The sequence below is a fragment of the Bubalus bubalis genome, chromosome 5 (genome assembly GCF_019923935.1).
Source record: "Bubalus bubalis isolate 160015118507 breed Murrah chromosome 5, NDDB_SH_1, whole genome shotgun sequence".
NCBI classification, from domain to species: domain Eukaryota; kingdom Metazoa; phylum Chordata; class Mammalia; order Artiodactyla; family Bovidae; genus Bubalus; species Bubalus bubalis.
The window spans coordinates 19,664,284-19,687,794 of NC_059161.1; the positions used below are offsets into that span (position 1 = coordinate 19,664,284).

Consider the following 23,511-nt stretch of genomic DNA (forward strand, 5'->3'; position numbering starts at 1 on the left):
TGGTGGTGAGTTCTAACTTGTTGCACCAGAGATCATTCATAATCCTGAACACCATCCATTTCCACCTTTGCAGTACTTTTATTCTTCCATATGTCTAGCCCCATTCTTCTCCAAGTTGGTATATCCAGAAATAAATTATAGCCACATCACATCAGATAGTTGTTCTTCCTTGTTGTCCACTTAATTGTGACTTTCCAGGTGTGCTGTATAAGGGTGATCAGAATTCAAGTCACTTAGGAGAAAAGACATTCGCTGTGAATGACAGGGAAGAAGCCCATTGATACAGAACACAATGCTGTACTTTATCAGGGAACTCTCCTCTGACTCACTCCCTTACTCTGTTGGGTCCTTGTATTATGTACTCTCTAAACAGCACCTGCTTCCTTTGCAGGACTTACCACATTTGTCGTGCATTGTTTTTGAAATTATTTTTTGATGTCTCTCTTTCATCCCCCAAGGTCAGGGATCATGCCTGTCATCTTCGTTATCTCCCCTGCACTGGGCTCAGTGCTCAGAACACGAAGGTGTGCGCAGCGACGGCTGAAGCTGCTCAGATGGTGTGGAAGTGGCATTTGTGTAAAGAGTGCTCCGTGCAGCCTGCTCTACTCTTTTGCTCAGGCATCAGCACTCTGCTGCCCAGTAAGAGATCAGAAGTGAATTTTATGCAGACTAGCTTTCGAAACTTGGCTCAAAAGGCAAAAAAAGAAATGAATGCCTGACATGAAATTAATTTACAAATCAGTTTATTTACAGATTTTTCTCTTTTCTTAAAGTACATTTCAGTTAACAAATCTATTTACACAGGTGTACATGGGACTTCATCCCAGTTATTTTACAGATCATACTTACAAACCACACCCTAAGTCTTCTGTGCGAAGTTGCACTGGATGTGACTATTGGCTGAAAAGGGCCTGATGACCAGGCTATTTACAAATACACAGTAAACGGGTTTGTTTTTCATGTCTGCACAGTACAGTACACACAGGGAGGCTGGGCCTCCCAGGGGACGCTTTGCAATGTGTTTACCGAGAAAGGCTTTGCAAAGTTCAGAAGGAAAAGCTATGAAACATAGGTTAATTAAAATGACAGTACCTCTTTTACATCAGTTTACATTTTTTCTTCACATTTTTATAATACAAAGATACCTTATTGAATTGTTGCACAACCAGTTTAAGATGATTTGTAAACATGTAAATTTCTACAATTTGCATTAAACATCATTGTAGTTTCTATCATTTGCTCTTTGAATTAATGTTTTATTCACTAGTATTCTTAAGGTAGTAAAAGAAGATGTAAGTTTGAACTTCTTGCAGAAAAGTTATGAGTCTCTAACGCTGTGCGAGTATACACTTTATTCAAGTATTGCAAAAAGCTAAGGCCACTTTTTTTCAAGACAAGAAAGTGAACAAAATTGTTTTTATCAATAGGCCACAACACTCTTATGAGCAATGAAATCTCTTTTGAAAGATAATTTCTCAGAGACCTGTAGTCACAGAAGGAATTTTCCTTTCTTTTTGTAAAGGAAAAACAAATTACCTTCCTTATTAACTACTTTTGAGCTCTTCCCATTTTTCCCTAGAGTAAAAATTCCTATTTAGACCTGAAGAGGGAATCTATACCCTGTACTTATTTAACCCAGAGTGAAGTACCCTGGATAGCACAAATTATTTTGGACTCAGAAATAAATCTGAAGCCTATAGGTTGGTTTACTGCTAAATTCTGATAGTGCTATTATTCTAAAAGATATTACTGCTGATGCAAAGATCTTTTTCTTAGAGGAATTATGAACAGTGAAAGAGGATGGGAGTGTGGGGAGAAGGAACAAAGATTACAAAGAGGGAGTATTTAGATTCTTGGTTAAGAGGCAGAGCTTGATTAAAAAGATCCCAATATGGAACGAGTGGCTGGGTATCCATGTTTGTTATTCCTAATGCTAACAAATGAACCCCTTTTCAATTGTATCCAAATAGTTACAACAGTAAGAAATCTGCGGATTATAGTTTCCCTTGTTTTCTGCTACCAAACTAGGGATAATCATTTCTAGCAAAGAGTAAGACTGATTCATTCCTGCCTCTCATCGGAAACCCAGGATTCTCAAGACAGTAACAAGAGCTGGAGTATGTTGGGACTGCTACTGCCAGATTCTTGGCAGCATTCTTACCAGGGAACTTTAAGTCCAGGATGCTGATTCCATGGACTTATATCATCTTTTTTTTTCCTTTTTTTGGAATCACAAAGTCATATAGACTAAAGATAAAACTTTATTAAAAACTGATTTAGGTCCAAATAATGAGGATGTAGAAAAACAACCTATATTCCTATATATTATTTTCATATTTGCTTATAAAAAATTTACAGCAGCTGTAAAGTTTCAGTATCATAAGGACAATGTAGTCCTACAAACAGCCAAAGAATGTAGACAAGATGTTTTTCCGTCTTTCAAACAACACAACTGAAAAGAAAAGGCTTTGCTTTTCCTTGGCTACATGAAAATAATATCTCCACACTACTGGTTAATAACCCCCTAGCTTCTCTTAATCAATTTGCTCATTATGGCTACAAGACTAGAGCTCAACATCAAAAGCCTAGAAGAAATGCTGGCAACATCAATCTGAGCATTTCCCGAGACCCTATCACAACATTTCAGTGCTTTCCTATTTGTCAAGAGCTATCATACCAGTCCTTGTGCAAAATGCAAATATTCCAATGATTATTTCAGTAAGTTTCTCATAATAACAAGATGAAACCAAAGAGAATGGAAGTGTGCATAGTGAAACATTTGAGACGCAAAGGCAAGTCTGGAGGAAAGATGCAGAAATGAACGAATGTGCACACTAAAAGATTATACCATCTTTGGGGTTTTCCTAACGTATTTTGAAGGTATACCATTCCAGGATATTTTAACTATGAATCCAGTGGATGTCTTCTATCATGCTTCTAATCAGGACCTTCAATATTAAGGCATTGACACTCACGCCTAAGATTATCCACATTCTTCTAGATTGCTTGAAGAAGGATAGGACTGATTAAGAGAAACCAGTCAAGAAGGCAGGGTGCTGAGGCCCCAGGAGAGCATCACACATGCTCTAAGGTAGCAGCTGGAGTCTATATATTTTTTTTTCAGATACAGGTAATAGTTGTGAGAAGCAATGCTGCAAGAGAGGCAGAATTTGAATTTTACAGTGTCTTCAAATCATCTTATCCCATTCCTGCTACTTTCAGATGATCTTAGAAAAGTTCACTTCTTCTCATGTAATTTAACTGCCTTCTTGGACAGGTGTATGGGTTTGTTAAAACCATAGGCTTCCTGTGCAAAGACTACGAACCATAGAAGCTTCAAGATGGAAGTTTAACTATTACAAGAAGAATCTTTCACTTCTGAATAGGGACATACATTTTCAACTTAATAATTTATCTTAAAATAAATTAAAAAAATGTTCTATAGCGCAAAACAAGCACACAAACAATAGACAGTTATCTTTTTGTCTTTGGTGCACACACTCATTTCCTAAATCATTCAAGTAACAGCGTCTCTGACTTCTTGGGGAGAAATGGGAGCTGAAAGTTTGAAGGCCAAAAATGAATTATTTCCACTTCTGCCATGCCTGGATGCCTGAGATGGTCCTGAGGATCTGTGATTCTGGGAGCAGCTGGTAGAGGTTCAGAAGAAGTAAGAAAAGTGCAGGGGTCGACAAGGGGTAGAAGAACCAGCCCTGCACCAGTCCTGTAAGCCCAGTCTTCAGTGAGGGCACTTCTCTGTTTTCATGCCCACAGAGGAAAACTAAGCGTAATGCACAAGTTTAAAATTCTTTAGATGGTGCTCAGAAGGCAAGGCTACCATTGATTCCTGTCAACTTGACAGTCCACTTGGTGCTGCTCAACTGCAATAATGGAAGAAAATCATCTTCAAAAGGAAATGAAATGCACTCCACAATGGGAAATAGGCACACATTATCCAGCTTGCCTATCTGAAAGCAGTTCAGGGCTTAATACTGTCTATAGAGACTATAATGTCCATTTTCTGACTTTCATGGTATAAACCAGGATTACATTTCAGAAACGGTATGATGCACATCTATATACCTCTCCTGCTTGACTTGAGACTCAAGAAGTGATGCCCTAGTCTAAGCTAAGAGGTAAGTCTGTGTTTTCAGCCTCATCTGAGACCAGCAGGAACGCTAACAGAGGTGTAGGATTACACTGTGTGTCAGCATCGCGAGTGCAGCCCTGCCCACCAAACCACCGATTAATCCAGTGGACAGTCCCTAAGGCAAAGGCTGTAATACCAGATAGATCACACTGTCCCATGAACTCCAAACCAGTAGTCTTTAAGAACAGGTACAAGGTCCAAAAGCACTCTTGCTATGATGGAGATGGGGTGTGTATCACGAGGCAGAAAGGCCCAGGACTCACATTAGCACTCAGTGTTCGATTTATTTGCAAGATGTCACACAAGTAGCATTCTCCCCTGTTTTTCACTGATTTGATTCAGAACATCAATAGTATCTCTGATCAAGGTCTCAAAGATCCCATCAGCTAGCTGCATCTTCACGCACAACTCGTCCTCATCATAGTTCACCCACTGGGCCTCCTCCTCGTGAAGCTCCTGTACCTAGAATTTAGAAAACAGAAAGGTTAGAACATTACCGTCACACAAAAGCTAGAAGATTAATGATATTTGCTGACTTTGTAAACCCATGCATGCGAATACAGCCCAAGGAAATAAGTCAGAGAAAAATGGTAATTTATATAATGTTATCAATAGCCCTTTTAAGCTGCAAAAAGTTTGAAAAAACTCAATTGTCAAATAAAAATTTCAAATCTGTCAATCTTGACAATATTTCAGTATTTTATAGATATTAAGGATTGCAAATATGTTGTCTCTGTCAACACAGAGGAGAATACATAGAGGAATTTTAGGGGGAGAGAAACAAGCAAATTTTTAGATACATGGATTTACAATTATAAAACGCATGTATCAAAAGATAATATTGGACATGATTCTGGAGTATATAAATAAATAAGCAAAATTTCATATTTATGGAGTATTTTTTCCCTTGGTCATGCCACGTGGCTCTGTGGGATTTCAGTTCCCCAGAAGTGACAGTGGCAAATACTAAGCACTGGACCCCCAAGGAATTTCTCCCCCTCCTCCTTTTGGTATTAGAATATTCTTGAAATGTGCTATTGCTCAAGTTTATTTTAAAAGTTACTGTTATATTTTATAAAAAATGCTGTCTTTGCATTTTAGGATTTGGGGATTCCTAGCTTCCCTGGTGGCTCAGAGATTAAAGCGTCTGCCCCCAGTGCGGGAGACCTGGTTTCGATCCCTAGGTTGGGAAGATACCCTGGAGTAGGAAATGGCACCCCACCCCAGTACTCTTGCCTGGAGAATCCCACGGACAGAGAAGCCTGGCAGGCTGCAGTCCATGGGTTGCAAAGAGTCGGACACAACTGAGCGACTTCACTTTCAAGGTAAACTAAAAGGAATCAAATCAGAACAAACCGCCCAAGATGCTTTGCTTGTTGACAATAAACGTTTAAAAACTACTTATAAAAGAAACAGGTTAGACTTAACATACGTAAGGATATTGTGAGTGGGATGGAGGCCAGGGGGAGGAAGTAGACTGTCAACCCTGAGCCAGTCATGAATTCAGCAAAGTTAACTGCAGTGTAGAGGGTCTCAAACCAAAGTCTTCCTCATTCTATTGTTTTCCTCTATTTCTTTGCATTGATTACTTAGGAAGGCTTTCTTATCTCTACAGTATAAAGCCGACCAAATTATTAACCATTGTCTTCTGTCTTCTTCTGCTCTTTTGAATTACAATACCTAAGTATCACTTATAAACAAAATTTGAGTATGTAAAAAAAAAAAAAGAAAAAAAAAGCCCCAAACCCTCTATAGGAAAACTAGCTGGCAAGACTATCAATTCCAGCAAAAGTGGTAGCATAAGATAATGTAAAAAAGTTCTTGCATAATAAAAAATGTTTGTAATTCATAAAGAAATCATAAGAAAGGAAGGAGACTGTAAGTATTAGAATAAATAGGGATTTAAAAGAGTGGCAAGTGTTGCAACTACTTAGGGGGAGGAATTAAGAGACAAGAAAGAAAAAGAATAAAGTCAATAATATGTCTAAAAAAGTACCTGAGGGAACTGGAAGAACTGGGGAAAGGCAATATTCTAAGAGACAATAGCTGAGAATTTTCCAGAATTGAATAAAGATAATGAATCAACAGATTCAATAAGCACAGGGAATCCAAAGTAGGAAGAATAAAAATAAATCCATGACTAGACACATCCAGAGAAATTGCCAAACAAATATACAAACACATGCAATCTTAAATAGAAAACAAAAAGAAAAGACAAATTCTCCCATAAAGGACTGTCAGCATATTCCTCAAGATCAACAACAGAGGTCAGATTATAATGAAATAATATCTTCAAATTGCTGAAGTAAAAAGAGAGTAAGTGCTGAAATAAAAAGATGTATAGACAAAGACTACAAAGGTGAAAACTGAACTCAGAATGAAAGATGAAGAAACAATGGTTCCTCTATTAACTTCTGTTCTTTTCTGTACTTCCAATATATTTATTAAACATATTAAAGATTTGGAATAGTCATTAAACCAGCAAAAAAATTAACCTTATTAATAATAAAATTGTTAAAAGAAAAATGAACTTTTTTTTTTTTAACAAAGATCAAAACATTAGCCAGTATTGGCAAAGGTAAAAAGACGCGCCACTCCTGTATCAGCTGGTGAGTATGTATAATCGGTACAACCTTTCTGGAAAACAATCTGACAAACACATACAAAAGCTTTAACATTCTGCATATACTTTTAATCAGCAACTCTATTTCTAAGAATTTACTGAGTAAATTATTGGAAATAGTTACAAAGATATACCATATTGCAAGATACTTATTAAACAGTATTATTTCAAAGAATAAAAAAAAATGATTAACTGATTAAATAAATCATAATACATAATCCCACAATGGACTATTTCCACAGAAATTAAAATGGAAATTTATTTTTAAAATGATATACACTTAATAACAGGAAAATCCACATTTAATTAAGTAAAAACAATCAGAATATGAAAGAAACTATGATCCCAAACATTAAAAAAAATTCTTTGTATAAAAAGAAACTCTAAGGCTATTATGTCAAAATAATTAAGAGTTTCTACATGGTAAGATTATCATGACTGTTTTCTTTTAAATAATCAGTACTTTACATTTTGAAAATGAGCATGATTATTTATAATAAATATAATTTTAAAAACTTATTTGAAATTTCTTCTTTTGAATTGACGGTAAAATTTCTGTTTTACATGTTATGACAATTGTTTTAAATCTCAGTTCCTCTAAAATGCACATAAATTAGAATCTCCAAATGCTAAACTGGCTAAATATAACAGTGGGAATGGTGACGATGACCAGTTTATTTAGTGTTTCTTGTTGATAACGAACTCAAGTTGCTAACAGTATTATTTCACTAAACATTATGAAAAATGAACTCATGAAAAAAGTTACATAGGCCCAGGCAGTTCAGCTCACTCTCCAGCCACACGGACTTTTTGGTTCCATACTCCTTCCCATTTCACGTCTTTGCACATGTTGTCTCCTCTCCCTGAAATGCTCTTCTTTCTACACAAAACTCAGGTTGTGCTTATTCATCTTTAAGATCTCAGCTCAACTGTCACTTCCTCAGGGAAGCCTTTCCTGACCATCCTCATTAGATCAGTTTCCTGTCAATGCTTTTACAACAGCTCCCTATTCTTCTATTTTTATAATTTATAATTACACATTTGTATAATTATATACAATGGCTAGCTTCCACCACGGACAAGGCAATGGCACCCCACTCCAGTACTCTTTCCTGGAAAAGCCCATGGATGGAGGAGCCTGGTAGGCTGCAGTCCATGGGGTCGCTAGGAGTCGGACACGACTAAGCGACTTCACTTTCACTTTTCACTTTCATGCATTGGAGAAGGAAATGGCAACCCACTCCAGCGTTCTTGGCTGGAGAATCCCAGGGACGGGGGAGCCTGGTGGGCTTCCGTCTCTGGGGTCGCACAGGGTCGGACACGACTGAAGCAACTTAGCAGCAGCTTCCACCAACAAACTGTAAAATGCACGAAGGCAGGGACTATGTCTGTCTTGCTTACTACTATAACACTGGTCCTTAATTAGCACAATTCTTGGCTAAATGCATGCAAAGATGGTTTATAGGGAATATGACCAATTCAACTGATAGTAGGGTAAATGAATGTCTCTTGGTGTGCTTTTTCTTTTAATTTCTAAAGAGGTGAAAGAAGTAACATTGTGGTAATTACTAACTCAAATCTAAACCACTGCAGAAATATGAAAGCAAGTTCACCTTGAGAGGCAAAGATCTATGAATTGGTTAAAGTCCTGCTCTTATTTGTTAGGCAAGTCCCTTAATATCTTTGAATCTCATTTGTAAAACACAGTAACAGTCTATCCTACCTCATATAATTATTGTGAGGCTCAAGTAAGATATGAAAAAGAATATTTAACAAATGTTTACCTAGTAAAGTTATTACTGAGTAAATGAAGCACTAGAGGTACATATTTGGAAAAAATTGATAAACTTAAGCATTATATTTTTTTCATGATAAAATATAAAGTCCAGAGTGAAAATGCTTGGAGATAAACCTGAATCAACTAATACCTGAGTTTCCTAAGGTTTGCTACTACTTAACATCTGCTGCAGTCCATGGGGTCGCACAGAGTCGGACACGACTGAAGCGACTTAGCAGCAGCAGCAACATCTTAACATTCTTTTAGGGAAGAAAGAATCAAAGACTTTTTTCTCCTTTTTTTTTTTTTTTGGTTGCTGTTTGATAAGCACTTTTCTAATGCTAGAAAATATACTGCAAAATGGAATAAATCCTGTCCAGCTAAATTTCTGGATAGTAATAGTGATGATGAAATGATAACAGCTAATGTTTATTGAGTTATGTGCAAGGTACTGTTCTATATATATAAATACTCATTTAATTCTCTTAATAATTGTAACAGGTAAGGACTATTATTCTCATCTTCATTTTGCAGATAGAGAAATGAGGCACAAAGAGATTAGATAATTTGTCCAAGATTACACAAGTAAAGTGCCAAAACAGGGATTTAAATTCAGGTGGTCTGGCCCTCGTCTATACTGGTCTCTTTAAATTCAGAACCTTAAGTTTGTTTCCAAACATTTTATTTCTCAAGTTCTCCACACCTACAAGATACTATTAAGTTAAATATTCATCTACTGAATTTAAAAGAAAGCAATTTTCAAAACTGATGGGCAGAGAGATATGCAGCAAATGAAGACTTTAAGACTTTACTATTATAGACTCGGGCTTTCCAGATGGCTCAGTGGTAAAGAATCCTCCTGCCAATGCAGGAGACGTGGGTTCAATCCCTACCTAGGTCAGGAAGATCCCCTGGAGGAGGAAATGGCAACCCACTCCAGTATCCTTGCTTGGAAAATCCCATGGACAGAGGAGCTTGGTGGGCTACAGTTCACCGAGTCACAAAGAGTCGGACAGAACTGAGCACATGAGCACATTATATACTTAAGATCAATTATATTTCCTTTCCTTTAAGACTCTAACTACATTCTGATTTTGGAAAAGATGGTCAAATAAAAAACAGTTCAGTTATAGACACTGACCAGGATATGATCCACTCGGTCTCTTTTCTTTCTTCCAAATTTCATCATTTTCTGCCAATCTGTTTTGTGGTTTGGCTCCTTTTTAAGACTGAATAGCTTGAGTACTTCAGTTGCTATGAAGTTCTGTGAAAATAAGAGGAATGCATGAAACACAAACTTTTTCAGATTTAGTACTTATAAAGCAGTAAACAGATTTTTGCTAAGAATACAATGTTTATTAAAAAAAAGATCACATTAATGCAAACTTCTTTCACTTACGGTTCCACTTAGCAATTTGAAATGAAAAGCATTCCCAAATGCTCAGACTTTATTCACTTAAAGAATTTTTGTTTCTATACAACATACAAAAAAAACAAGTAAAACCCACTGATGAATTTGCAAAAACAAAAATCACTTTAGAGTCCCCTCTACCCAAGAACCACCGTTAGTTTACTTCAAGCTGGCAAAACTACAAAAGAAAGTGTAAAGTACATCTCTGAATAAGGCTTTGGTTGGGATAGCTTATTTTGAAGCACCAAGATTCAAGTATGTTAAATTAAAAAAATACTAATCAACACTTCAGTTTGAGAGGCATGGTAATTTTACTAACAGTATTTGAACTACCACCCTTTAAAAAAGCTTTAACAATATTTTTGTTGCCTTTTTTTTTTTTAATTCCTGCCTTATAGAAGGTATTCTTCAATGACCTGAGGATACAGACAGACAAGATATGCATTTGAGATGCTGCCATTGCTGTTTAGTTGCTAAGCTGTGTCTGCCTCCTTGTCATCCCATGGACTGTAGCCTGCCAGGCTCCTCCGTCCATGGGATTTCCCAGGCAAGGATACTGAAGTGGGTTGCCATTTCCTTCTCCAGGGGAATCTACCCAACCCAGGGATTGAACCTGGGTTCTCCTGCATTGCAGGCAAATTCTTTACCACTGAGCCAGCTGGGAAGCCTCACTATAGCAATATTAAAATTGATAGGAAGCACCACTGTGTGTTATAATGATGTACATGGTCTGACGAATGCTGGTATATATTATGAATCTTATTTCAAAATGTTTGTTCTTTGTTACCAGTAAAATAATATTACTTTCTATGGTTGTTCTATTAAAAAAAACAATGTCTCTCTCACACTCACATTCACACACACACACACACACACACGCATTCAAGGATATATCGACTGCTGGGGGCTGAAAGGAATGGAGTGCACCGGGGCTTTGAAGAAGCCCCCTAGGTGGTTCTGATAATTCATTTCTCAAAGATGAACACTATTTTAAAAGTTTTTGTTTTTTTATTTTTTTTTTAATTTTATTTTATTTTTAAACTTTACATAACTGTATTAGTTTTGCCAAATATCAAAATGAATCCGCCACAGGTATACATGTGTTCCCCATCCTGAACCCTCCTCCCTCCTCCCTCCCCATTCCATGGGGAGTTTTTGTTTTTTTAATCCATCAAGTCAATCTTTGAAAACTTCTTTTTCTCCTGCTTTAAGTTATGCAAAGGTCAGCAAAGGTTTTCTGTAAAAGACCAAATTGTAACTATTTCAGGCTTTGTGGGCTATATGGTCCCTATTGCAGCTACTCCACTTTGTTGTTGGTAGTAGGAAAGCAGGCCTGGACAAGACGTAAATAACTAGGTGTGGTTATGGCAACTTTATTTTTAAAAACATGTGGTGGCCTGGATTTGGCCTGTGGGCCATAGTTTGCCTACCTCTGCATATCTCATAGATATCTGTTGGTATTCTGTAAGTATGAGTATTTTTAAAAGCTTTCTATAGTTAACAATACTGTATTATATACTTCAAAGTTACTAACAGAGATCTTAAAAGTTCTCATCACAAGCAAAACAAATTTGTAACTATGTGTGGTGATGGATGTTAACCAGACATATTGTGGTGTTCTTTTTACAGTATATACAAAGATAAAATCATTACATTAAATACCTGAAACTAATATAATGTTATGTGTCAATTATATCTCAGGAAAAAAAAAGACCAAAGTGTTTAGACAGTGCCTCCTTTCATGTTATATACCAGATTAATGTGTATGCTCCTTTAATGTATTTTGATCGTCCAGATATACAACTGAATAATGTAAGACAATACATAAGTAAAATAAGTAATTGGAGGCAGCCTCTCTGGGGAAAAAATAGTTTCTATGATCAAATAAGTTTGGGAGACATAACTCTAGAGCCTTGCTACTCAAAATAATCCTACAGTCAGCAACAACAGCATCACTTCAGAGCTTGCAGAAATGCAGAATTTCTGGTCCTACTCCAGATCTACTCCGTAAGAAATCTGCATTTTTACCAAAATCCCCAGGTGACTCAGATGCACATTAAAGTTTGAGAGGCACTGCAATGGGAATATAACCTTTGCTATATAGTTCAAGAACAGGTGAACGAGCAGAGAGGTTTTCACCCATGTGATTTTCAAGTTGGTTTGTTGAGAGTCCCTGTAGCTTCAGGGCACTTAATCTTTTCAGGGGCTTCTTAGACAACAAGCAATATTTTTTATATATCACACTATCCTACATATTTCAAAACTACATAACCAATCTGAAACCTCCAAAATCAAAGATGGAAAGATTATATCATTTATGTGTCTAGGGTTGGCATATTTGATATATGTCTTCTGATACTTTTAGAGTATTATACCTATCTCTAAATCATTAAGAACTCACCTAAAGCTCATACGAATTCTAATAATTTATCTCCCCAAGTATTTGCTAATTTCTTAAAAATATTATAAAATATATGTATATGAAATTACTGTTAAGTTTTATTTTGCAATAAGTTGAGGGTTCAGGATTCCCTGTCACCCTCACTGTTCTTTTGCTCACAGACTGAATGAACAAATATTTACTGAATATCTACTATGGAACAGGTCTTGAGGGCAGAGGAGTGAATGATACAAAAGAGTACCTGCTTTAATGACATTTATAGACCTGTAGAAAAAGAGGATCAAAAAAAAAAGGAGATACTTTGTAGTTTCCAATTTACCTTGATTTCATCAAGGTTATTTGGATTTTTCACCCGTCGGTAATAACTGGAGTTGATTCTACATGGCTTCATCCAGACAGGCTGATTCAAGTTGGGATCCTCAGCAAATATTTCCTCAAAAATCTCTTTTGTTAAATCAAAAACCGCCTTGATAGAGAAAAAGAAACAAATAAAATGGCTAAGAATCCAAATTTCAGAAAACAGTGAGAAGTTTAAAAATTAGAATTATCCTTCCCTGTTACATACCTGCTTGTACACCCTTTTACTAGTACTTTCTATATCTAGACCCTTACTGGCACAGCCAAGCAGTTTTGCAGGAATACTGATGCTGTGAAGATCATGACCTAATTCTTTCCATTTCCAAAGTTCTTCTGCTGCATCATGTACAAGAATTTCTACTTCCTCTGCAGTATGTGGGACTGCCAGTAACGTTTCACATGGCTTTTCTGGAGCTCTTTTAGGTTCTGCCATTAAAGGTACAATTGTTTCTTCGGCCTTGTTTTTTTGGATCTTGTGAGAAGAGCTCAAACCAAAGTCTTCATCAAACCAGTCTTGATCATCTCCTAACACGCTCAGGAACTCCCGGCTGATTTCAAGTTCAGCAAGTCTCTTAGCAAGCTCTTCCTGCCCACTGGCACCAAATACTGGACTTTCCTACAGAAATGGAACCATTCAAACAGATCACCACTTAGTAAACTCAGGTCACTTATTAAGTTTGGGCTTTTTTTCTTTTTTTTAAGACAAACTACATACATTACTTGTATATTTGCTATTTATGTATAAACAAGCAAAATAAAAACAATATAATGGCTACTGATGAACAATTTAAGAAAAAACTATCCTATTTCCTATAATTCTATTTACATAAGCCTTATTATTCAGTTTTTACAAAATGTGTATTGATTAGTTTTTTCCTTTTTGTATTACCATTACTCTGTTTCTCAAGTAATGTTTGACTTCTGGGATATGGAAATGAGATAACATTTCTCACCTTTGGTGATCATTTGGTTCAAGTTACTCAAAATCATTACTGTTGTTCCACTGTCCACAGGCACCCTAAACAAGTTGATGGCCTGAGTATATGTCACAGTGGATATATTTCAGTTGTACCAGAGTCAACATCACAACTGGCAGTTTCTGCAAGGCAACTATGACTGAGTAGATATGTGAACAAACGATTTCATAGACAAGAAAGAACTTGAGAAACAATGGAAATCTCCATGGAATAAATTTGATCAGTGAATCTGGAAGGGAATCTAATCTGTGGACAGTATACAGGGGTTTTCACCCAGCATAAACCTGCCTGTGTTTGTGACAGTTCTATAGTGACCACTCATGACATAATAGAGGACAATTATACTTCAGACAGAAAAACAGCTACATGGCCTTTAAAAACTAGTACAGTGATCTGTATTTAATAAACAACACATCACCAAAATACCTATTAGGAGTTACAGAATTCAAGTGTACCACAAAGGCAAGGTTAATTGACATTTTTTTTCTAAACAAAATACTTACAGGTCTAGGACACATATCTGGTGAGGAAATCTCCTCTTTCTCATCTTCCAATTCAGACCTTAAGAAGCAAACCGGAACGCTTGGTGACTGTTCCTCAAGATTTTGGGATAGGCCTTGGGGTGGTACTTTCTTTTGATCCTCAACAAGAAGCTCCTGATTGCTAAGCTGGATTTTTTCATTCCTAGCTTTTTTGATTTGTTGTAGTTGATTGACTGTGTCTTTCACAAACACTTGGAGCAAACTGTCTGTCAGTAAGCTGACTGTTTCTAGCTGTTCCTTTGACTTTTTTTCCTCACTTACAGATGACCTCAGCTGGGCTTCCAATTGGTTCTTCTCTCTTGCTAACAGGTCCAGAAGTGGGGTAGAAAGCTTTTCTGAAACTTCGGGATATAAGTTCTCTTCCTCTTCAGTCAACTGTTGTTGCTTCTTTAATTCTTCAGAAAAGGTATTATCTAAAGTATCATCTTCTACAACAGAAGAAACCTTTTCTGTGGCATCAGAAACAAGGTCTTTGTTTTCCTCTGAAGACATCAGTGAGTCCACTGAATTCTGCTGGTGAATATGGGCTTCGAGTACCCCAGGAATGTCCTGTATATTGTCTGTCTCTACTTTAAGGTTTCTATCAACTGAGGCTTCTGTGTTATGCACACTAGGTAGAGATTTCTCATAAAAATATTCAATTGTATCCTTTTCTCTGTCAGACGTGGGACCCTCTGTATCTTTTTGTTCTTGATTATAATATTGATATTGCTCATCTGAGTAAGAGTCTTCATCTTCATTTATGTCTACATAGTCATCAAAGTTTTCTGGAATGTGAGATATTTTTTGAGGAGGAGCAAAAATCCCATGCTTCTCTTTGCACACAAAGTATACAATGCCATCATATGTTCCATTGTTATTTCCTTCAGGTTTATCCAACTCCACTCCAGCCCAAAACCCTTTGGCAAAACTAGTCACACCTTTGAACCGAAGAGTTCCTGGCTGAACATTGCCAATCAATACCCTATCACCAATGTGGAAATCAAGTAATTCATCTGCAAGAGAAGCTGAAGCCAAGGAAGGGGATTCAGTAACTCCCCGTTCATGCTCTACATCACTGCGCTCCTTATTTTTCATAAGCTCAGTGGGGGACTTGAGTTCTAACAGCCTTTCAGAGTGGACACTGCTATGAATAGAAAGGCTTTTCTCACTGAGGCACTCGCTGATTTCATCATCACTACCAAAGCTAGTGGCTCTACTTCTAGAGATGCTTGTTGCCTGTAACTTCTCTCTGCAAGACTGAGAGTCTTTCCTGAGTGACAACAAAGATGCCACCTCAAAGTTATCTTTGTACAATTCAGCTGAAATGTCTTTCTTGAAAGACGATACATCAAAATCTTCAGAGTACGATATCTCTTTAGATGCAAGTAGACGCTGTGACCAAGATGAGTCTCTGCTCTTTATATTCTTCTGTACATGAGTCTCTCTTTCTGATTGGATGTTTGGACTATGGTTGATATCTTCATTTGACTGTCCCTCTTTTGTTTCTTTATTATGAAGATTTTCAATGGCTAATCTAATTAAGTCTTTCTGAACATTTATAGAATCTAAAGGAAGATCTTTTTTTGAAAGAATTTCAGATGAATCTCCCTGTTCCAGGTCTAGCTTCAGGAAGACATCAGCCTTCCTAGACTGTTTAGAACAGGCATCTTCAATTGCACTCTCCTCCAATTTTGCATATTCTACTTCTTGTATTTCTGATTTTTGACTAGACTCTTCTTCAGCCTTGACACCTGATACATCCAGAATTCTATGAGAGGCATTTAATTCTTTGAGAAGAGATAATGAAGGGACATTTTCTAGAGAATCTCCAGATTCAGCTCTTGTCCTCCTTGATGATCTCAGAATTGGAGAAGTCTGAAAGTGCTCTTCTGTCCGACCATCCAATTCAGTCATTTTCTTTGCGTAGGCAGATGAAGATTTTTCTGATACTGATCTTTCAGAACCTGTCAATGCAGCATCTTAAAGGGGGAAGAAGAAAAAAAAAATCACATCAAAATTATTGAAATCACAACTTTCAATTTCTGAAACCAAAGTTTAAATAAAAACCAAGTATTAGTGAGAAAAAGCTCTGGTCAGTAAATATGACCTGTTTTATAGTTTACCATAGGTAGTAAATTTCTCCTTTATGAATATACACTGTACCAAAAATAAATAGAACATTTAAAAATAACTAAAAGAGCTGCACTCAATATGCCGGCAAATTTGGAAAACTCAGCAGTGGCCACAGGACTGGAAAAGGTCAGTTTTCATTCCAATCCCAAAAAAAGGCAATGCCAAAGAATGCTCAAACTACTGCACAACTGCACTCATCTCACACGCTAGTAAAGAAAGGCTCAAAATTCTCCAAGCCAGGCTTCAGCAATACATGAACCGTGAACTTCCAGATGTTCAAAATGGTTTTAGAAAAGGTAGTGGAACCAGAGATCAAATTGCCAACATCCGCTGGATCCTTGAAAAAGCAAGAGAATTCCAGAAAAACATCTATTTCTGCTTTATTGACTATGCCAAAGCCTTTGACTGTGTGGATCACAATAAACTGTGGAAAATTCTGAAAGAGATGGGAATAGCAGACCACCTGAGCTGCCTCTTGAGAAATCTGTATGCAGGTCAGGAAGCAACAGTTAGGACTGGACATGGAACAAGACTGGTTCTAAATAGGAAAAGGAGTACGTTAAGGCTGTATATTGTCACCCTGCTTATTTAACTTCTATGCAGAGTACATTATGAGAAACACTGGGCTGGAAGAAGCACAAGCTGGAATCAAGATTGCCAGGAGAAATATCAAGATATGCAGATGACACCACCCTTATGGCAGAAAGTGAAGAGGAATTAAAAAGCCTCTTGATGAAAGTGAAAGAAGAGAGTGAAAAAGTTGGCTTAAAGCTCAACATTCAGAAAACGAAGATCATGGCATTTGGTCCCATTACTTCATGGGAAATAGATGGGGAAACAGTGGAAACAGTGGCTGACTTTATTTTTGGGGGCTCCAAAATCACTGCAGATGGTGACTGCAGCCATGAAATTAAAAGACACTTACTCCTTGGAAGGAAAGTTATGACCAACCTAGATAGCATATTCAAAAGCAGAGACATTACTTTGCCAACAAAGGTCTGTCTAGTCAAGGCTATGGTTTTTCCAGTGGTCATGTATGGATGTGAGAGTTGGACTGTGAAGAAAGCTGAGCACCAAAAAATTGATGCTTTTGAACTGTGGTGTTGGAGAAGACTCTTGAGAGTCCCTTGGACTGCAAGAAGATCCAACCAGTCCATTCTGAAGAAGATCAGCCCTGGGATTTCTTTGGAAGGAATGATGCTAAAGCTGAAACTCTAGTACTTTGGCCACCTCATGCGAAGAGTTGACTCACTGGAAAAGACCCTGATGCTGGGAGGGAGTGAGGGCAGGAGGAGAAGGGGACTACAGAGGATGAGATGGCCGGATGGCATCACTGACTCGATGGACATGAGTTTGGGTTAACTCCAGGAGTTGGTGATGGACAAGGAGGCCTGGCGTGCTGTGATTCATGGGATTGCAAAGAGTCAGACACGACTGAGCGACTGAACTGAACTGAACTGAAAAATCTGAAGTTTGGTATAATTTTTTAAGTGTTGTCTTAAGTTAGAAAATTAAGAAAAATGAATCAAAGTTTATGGAGAAATTGATTCTCAAATCATGCAAAACAGAACTGGATGAGGCATATTACGTATGTGTTTCAAATAGAAAAGCAATAAAGGAGGGACAAATGTACTAGTATATATACTTCTAAAAGAATGAATTTTCCCAGGGACTTCAACTAACCTCTTGAATGTAAAAAACAAAACAAAAACACCTATTTCTGCAAATATAGCACTTTAAAGAAGAAAATAATTAAGATTCAGTGAACCAACAAACCAAGAATTAAAAGTTTTGAATTCAAATCGCTGCTTTGTCATTATTGCCAGGTAGGCTTTTTCACGCCTCAGTTTTAATTCCTCATTTAATTATACTTTATTTTCAATAGTTCTTATTTTCCTTTGGACTCAACTGAAAAAAATGTATATAACCACACAGCTGAGAAATAGTGGAGGCCAACAATTACACAATCAGATACAAAATCTGATTAAGGGAGAATTTTGAGATGCTGATGACACCCTCATGGCAATTTTAGATCAATGTCTTTATGATTCAGTTTTTGTCAGTTACTGGGACAATAAAGACTGATTCATGTAACTTATTGCATAACCCGTAAATCACTTTAAAATATAAAAGTAACTTAAAATATTAAATGATCTACTATCTTTAGAAAATTCATTTTTTAACCAAATAACTTAGAGGTAGAATTGCATAGGCATTTGTGTAAATCTTTAGCCCATGTGGATACAGTGTGATTATTTTTTCTAGTTACATACCAACATGTTCAGCAATAGACTCCAGGGATCCTCTGGATCGTTCTGAGTCTGTCAGTGATTTCCAATTCTTTGCTGTTTCAGATCTTAAGTAGAAAAATTAATAAACAGAAATAAATGTATTGCTGATACTATAATAACTGGTAACAAAAAGCAGTCGATTCTTAGACAACTACTTCTTTCTACTCCACAGGAAGTATTCCAACCATTGCCACTTTCACCAAGCCTATTTCTGGCCTTCGTCACTCTCAATAGATGATTTTGCCTCTTTTAATGAGAAAAAGAGAGGCCATCAGCATGAACCTTCTGATATTCAACCTTTTTACCTACAAATTCATCTATATTCACAGCCATCCCAATTGCCTTTCCTCCTGTCTGCAAGAAGAAAAAGGTGTATCTCTTACATTTGCTCAAATTTCTTTCTGCCTCAAATCCCATAATTTCCACAGTCTCACTGATAATATCCCTCAACTAACCATTCTTTTTTCTACAATCGTTAGTCCTTCAATCTGGTGACTTTTTCCCCCCTTTAGCTTATATGTATACCTCAAGCTTAAAAAAAACAGATTCCCTCCTTTAATATTGGACTGTAGCCGATTTACAATGTTGTGTTAGGATCCGTTGTATAGTAAAGTGATTCAGTTACACATACACATATATTTATTCTTTTTCAAACTCTTTTCCCATTTAGGTTATTACAGAATATTGAGCAAAGTTCCCCTCCCCCCATTCTTTATTCCTTCATCTGATGCTACACCACTGTTCTCTTTTATGCTTTAATTTGACATTTACCATCTTCATTTTCTTGCTTTCTTTTATTTGCAAAGTCATATTATATGCCTTCTACTCCTATTTCTTCCTAATCTCCTCAAAGGTTGCTATTTTATCATATCTAGTACTTGGCTCTCTTTTATTCTCTCTGAATGAATACTTTCTTTGGGTGAAGAAGGTTTATCCAAATGTTGCCATATTTATTGCCTCAACCATGATCTATATGTTGATCATCCCTATATATAGGGATGATCAACATATAGATCATGGTCTGCTGTTTTGGGACAGTTATGTATGATATGATTTAAATTTATTCCTTTTTACCACTTCCCTCAGTAGCAATAATAATAAAACTAATACACATATATATAATATATATATATATCTCTAACATCTTTCCTGGATAATTCCACTTAGATGAACTATAGATACCTTAGAATTAACATTTTAAAACCAAAATCTTAAGCCTCCCACTGAGGAACACCTGATTTTCCATTTAGGTTATTAGTGTAACTTTGACTCAACCAACTGCTACTTAAGAGAAATATGACAGTCATTCAGCTTTCCCATATAACTTTAACTAGTCAAGTATATTTCTTCAATATTCCTAAAATCCATCTCCTATCTCTATTCTTATTACAGTGGATTATCTGAGGCTTGGCTTAGACTATTGTTATCCCTGCTTCTAAACTTATCCCTTTCTATCTTTCCTTCATACTGTAGTCAAAAAGATTTCTCTAAAGAGAAATATGATTCTATCATTCTCCAGTTAAAATACTCAGTAGCTTGGTTAATAAAACTATAAAAACCCTTAATCAAATGTAGAAATTAAAGTAAAACTTACATATAATGTAACATAAAGGGAAAATATATATACAACAAAAATACAAAATCTAACTATAAAAAAATCCCAGAAAGAAATATATCTAACTGTTGATGTCTGCTGTTTTGGGACAGTTATGTATGATATGATTTAAGTTTATTCCTTTTTACCACTTCCCTCAGTAGCAATAATAATAAAACTAATACACAGTGCTAACTTTGTGTGTTAGACCCTGCCCTAAGTCTTTTAACCCTGATAACAAGTTTATTACTCAGGTGTTCTTATAGGGATATAAATCCTGATTAAAAAACTGAAGTACAGAGAGGTTAAATAACTTGCCCCTAATTAAATAGCTGGCTGGTGCTGGAGCCAGGATTTAAACCCAGGTAATGCTAAATTAATTGTAATGAGTCTGTGTGACGTTTCTAAAAAAACAAAAAATACCCTAAAATATTGCCTTTAAGGTTTCACACCTTCTAAGAAAGTGAATAAGAAAATAGTAAAAATGCTTGAGTACAATATTATCACAATCTGTTTTTTATTTTTCCAGTTTCTTCTCCTAACTCTGGCAATATCCTATTGCATTCAGCTTCCATGATATGCCAAGTTTTTATGATTGCTTTTAGTCACTCATCAGTGCCTTTCTCTCTGCAATACCCACTACTTCAGTCCCACTGACCTACATAACCTCTGCTCGTTGTTCAAAATTCATTTTAAATATTCCTACCTGATTTCCTTATATATCATATTATATATTCTAATGGTGCTACTCTGTATCTTCTGTATTTGCCTTCAATGATTGCATAATATTCTATCCCTGGAAAGAACCATCATTAACAGGGTTATTCACCCATTTCTGGATGTAAAGACTGCTTACAGTGTTTACTTAATATAAAAGATGTTATGATAAACATGTTCATGCAAATAGATATTTTTGGTAGTTTGTATTTTTTCAAGCTAGATTTTCAGACGGGGAATTACTGAGTCAAAAGTTACAAACTGTTTTTGACTTTTGAAACACTGCCAAATTGTTTTTTCAAAACAACTATACCAACTTACAAAGCTGTAACAACAATGCTGGAGAGTATTATTTTCACTGCACCCTCCAGATTTCAGAATATATTTTTAAATCTGTGCCTTATTATAAATTTGATTTGTGGTTATACCATAAATAACAAATTTACTTTAGTGACACTAAAACCATAAACCAGTATTCTCACTTCTACAATTTCACAGTTACTCAAAAGATAGCTTCAACTAAAAATCTTTCCTTATTTCTTTTGCATATAAGGCAGGATATAGGTTAGTTATCAAAATTTCTACCTGTGCAGTGGAAGGGACTTGATCTTGGGTTTTTCAGAAGTTGAGGAGAGCGTTTTAATCTGAGGCTTGGCTGTTGGTGAAGTTTCCAAATCTCGGCTAAGCTCAGCTTCAGTTTTCTTAATGAATTCATCGTATGACTACGTTTAGAAAAATCAGAGGAGTCAATGTACAGAATTTTTAAAAACTATCTTAACTTAGAAAACTAAACATTTAATGGTAAAATATTCAAACAGTAAAAAAGATATTAATATAAAATTTTTACTCCCTGCATCAGTATTATTTCTCAGAGTTCTAAAATTAGTTATTTGCATAGCCTTCCTGAAATAGGTTATGTACAAGCAAGATGTACAATGTAACACTAATATCAATTAGGAAATGATACAATCTCAATTACAGAAGTGTAATACTTATGAAGCAATAATTCAGGCCCTGTCATATTAAAAAAACTCTTTAGCTGATTATATAATTATTCTTTAAAGGATGTCCTAATACTTTCCTGATATTTTTAAGTTTAGCCATTGCACTGAGTTTCAATGGCAGTAAGCTTCTTAAGGGAATCTGTACTTTGGGAATACAGATCTCAAGGAAAGAGAAGGGAGTGGTTGAGAGCATAATAGTACAGAATTGCAAAAATGCTTCTTAGTTATTAGTCATTCTATAAATAAAGCTTCAATAATTTATATAGTATACTATATACATATACTATGATTATAAAATCTAAATAAAGAACTTTTTATTGCCTTTATTTAAATCATTTAATATAATATTGAATGAGATGGATCTTTATATTTTTCTCTAGATATTTTTCTGGTTGATGTACCTATTATTGAACTTTTGGGGCAATGCTATTCAATGTAATAGTATTTCATTTAGCTTTTAATTGGTCCTCATGACCTTTGGCCACCTGATCCGAAGAGCTGACTCATCTGAAAAGACCCTGATGTGGGGAAAGATTGAGGGCAGGAGGAGAAGGGGATGACATAGGATGAGGTGGTTGGGATAGCATCACTGACTCAATGGACATGGGTTTGGGTGGACTCCAGGAATTGGTGATGGACAGGGAGGCCTGGCGTGCTGTGGTTCATGGGGCTGCAAAGAGTCGGATATGACTGAGAGGCCGAACTGAACTGAACATGACCTTCAGCAGTACTTTTAAATCGTGGGCCCCACCTTAGGTCAATTAAATAAAAATCTCTGGGAGTGAGCTTGGATATTTGTATTTTTCAAAAAACCTCCTTGATTAATTCTAATGTATAGTCAGATTGAGCACTACAGACCTATAGGATGAAGTTCAAACTCATCAGTCTGATTTCTAAAGCCCTAAATTTGATCTTCATTTTAAAATTTTGTTTCTCACTATTTTTCAGCATAGTCACTGAATCTTAATCACTTTTCTTCTAAACATATGTGCAAGTTACAATTCCTGTTCCCATCTCTGTGTTGTGTACTAATGTAAATGTCTTAGCTTCTCCAGATCTGTTAGCAGGTTTACCTTCTATGTGGAAGACAGTGTAGTGTAATGGTAAGGCCACAGAATTTGGAATTCAAGCTAAATTAAAATCCTAGTTTTAACACATTTGAGCTGCATCTCTCTGGGTATCATTAATTTCACTGAAACTCAGTTTCCTCATCTGTAAAACAGGGATAGTAATATCCACACCTTGTTGCTTTGAGGATAAAGTGAAAAATATGTGTACAGTAATTAGCCAAGTTTCCAGCACATAAAAAGGTGCTTGAATATTTGATTAAATTAATAAACATATTAATAAAGGAGAATACATGTTTGGTTTTAGCACACAAGGACGATTAAAATAACAGAAATTTTGCCCAAAGACCTTTTTAGCACTTAGAGCACCTGGAGTCCAAGCAATGAAATCAACTGCCTTGAAAATCTGAAACTTGTTATTACTGAAAGTGACTGAGAAGAAACTGAATGACCTCAGGTGAGGCCTTCAGAAGGGGTTCTTATGA

The 23,511-nt window shown here is 36.2% G+C and overlaps 1 protein-coding gene across 4 annotated transcripts in view; it reads right to left on the bottom strand.

The window, feature by feature from the left end:
* Window positions 1-726: 726 nt before the first annotated feature.
* Window positions 727-23,511, bottom strand: part of CEP350 (centrosomal protein 350) — a 159,682-nt gene continuing 136,897 nt past the window's right edge. For all 4 annotated transcript variants that reach the window (XM_006048586.3, XM_006048584.3, XM_006048585.3 and 1 more), the window contains 7 exons: window positions 21,541-21,677; window positions 18,627-18,709; window positions 14,200-16,199; window positions 12,928-13,335; window positions 12,682-12,828; window positions 9,692-9,814; window positions 727-4,612 (listed from right to left, as the gene is read on the bottom strand). In XM_006048586.3, coding sequence (XP_006048648.2) covers window positions 4,448-4,612; window positions 9,692-9,814; window positions 12,682-12,828; window positions 12,928-13,335; window positions 14,200-16,199; window positions 18,627-18,709; window positions 21,541-21,677 — 3,063 coding nt within the window. In that variant the 3' untranslated portion in view covers window positions 727-4,447. The remainder of the gene's footprint in view (window positions 4,613-9,691; window positions 9,815-12,681; window positions 12,829-12,927; window positions 13,336-14,199; window positions 16,200-18,626; window positions 18,710-21,540; window positions 21,678-23,511) is intronic.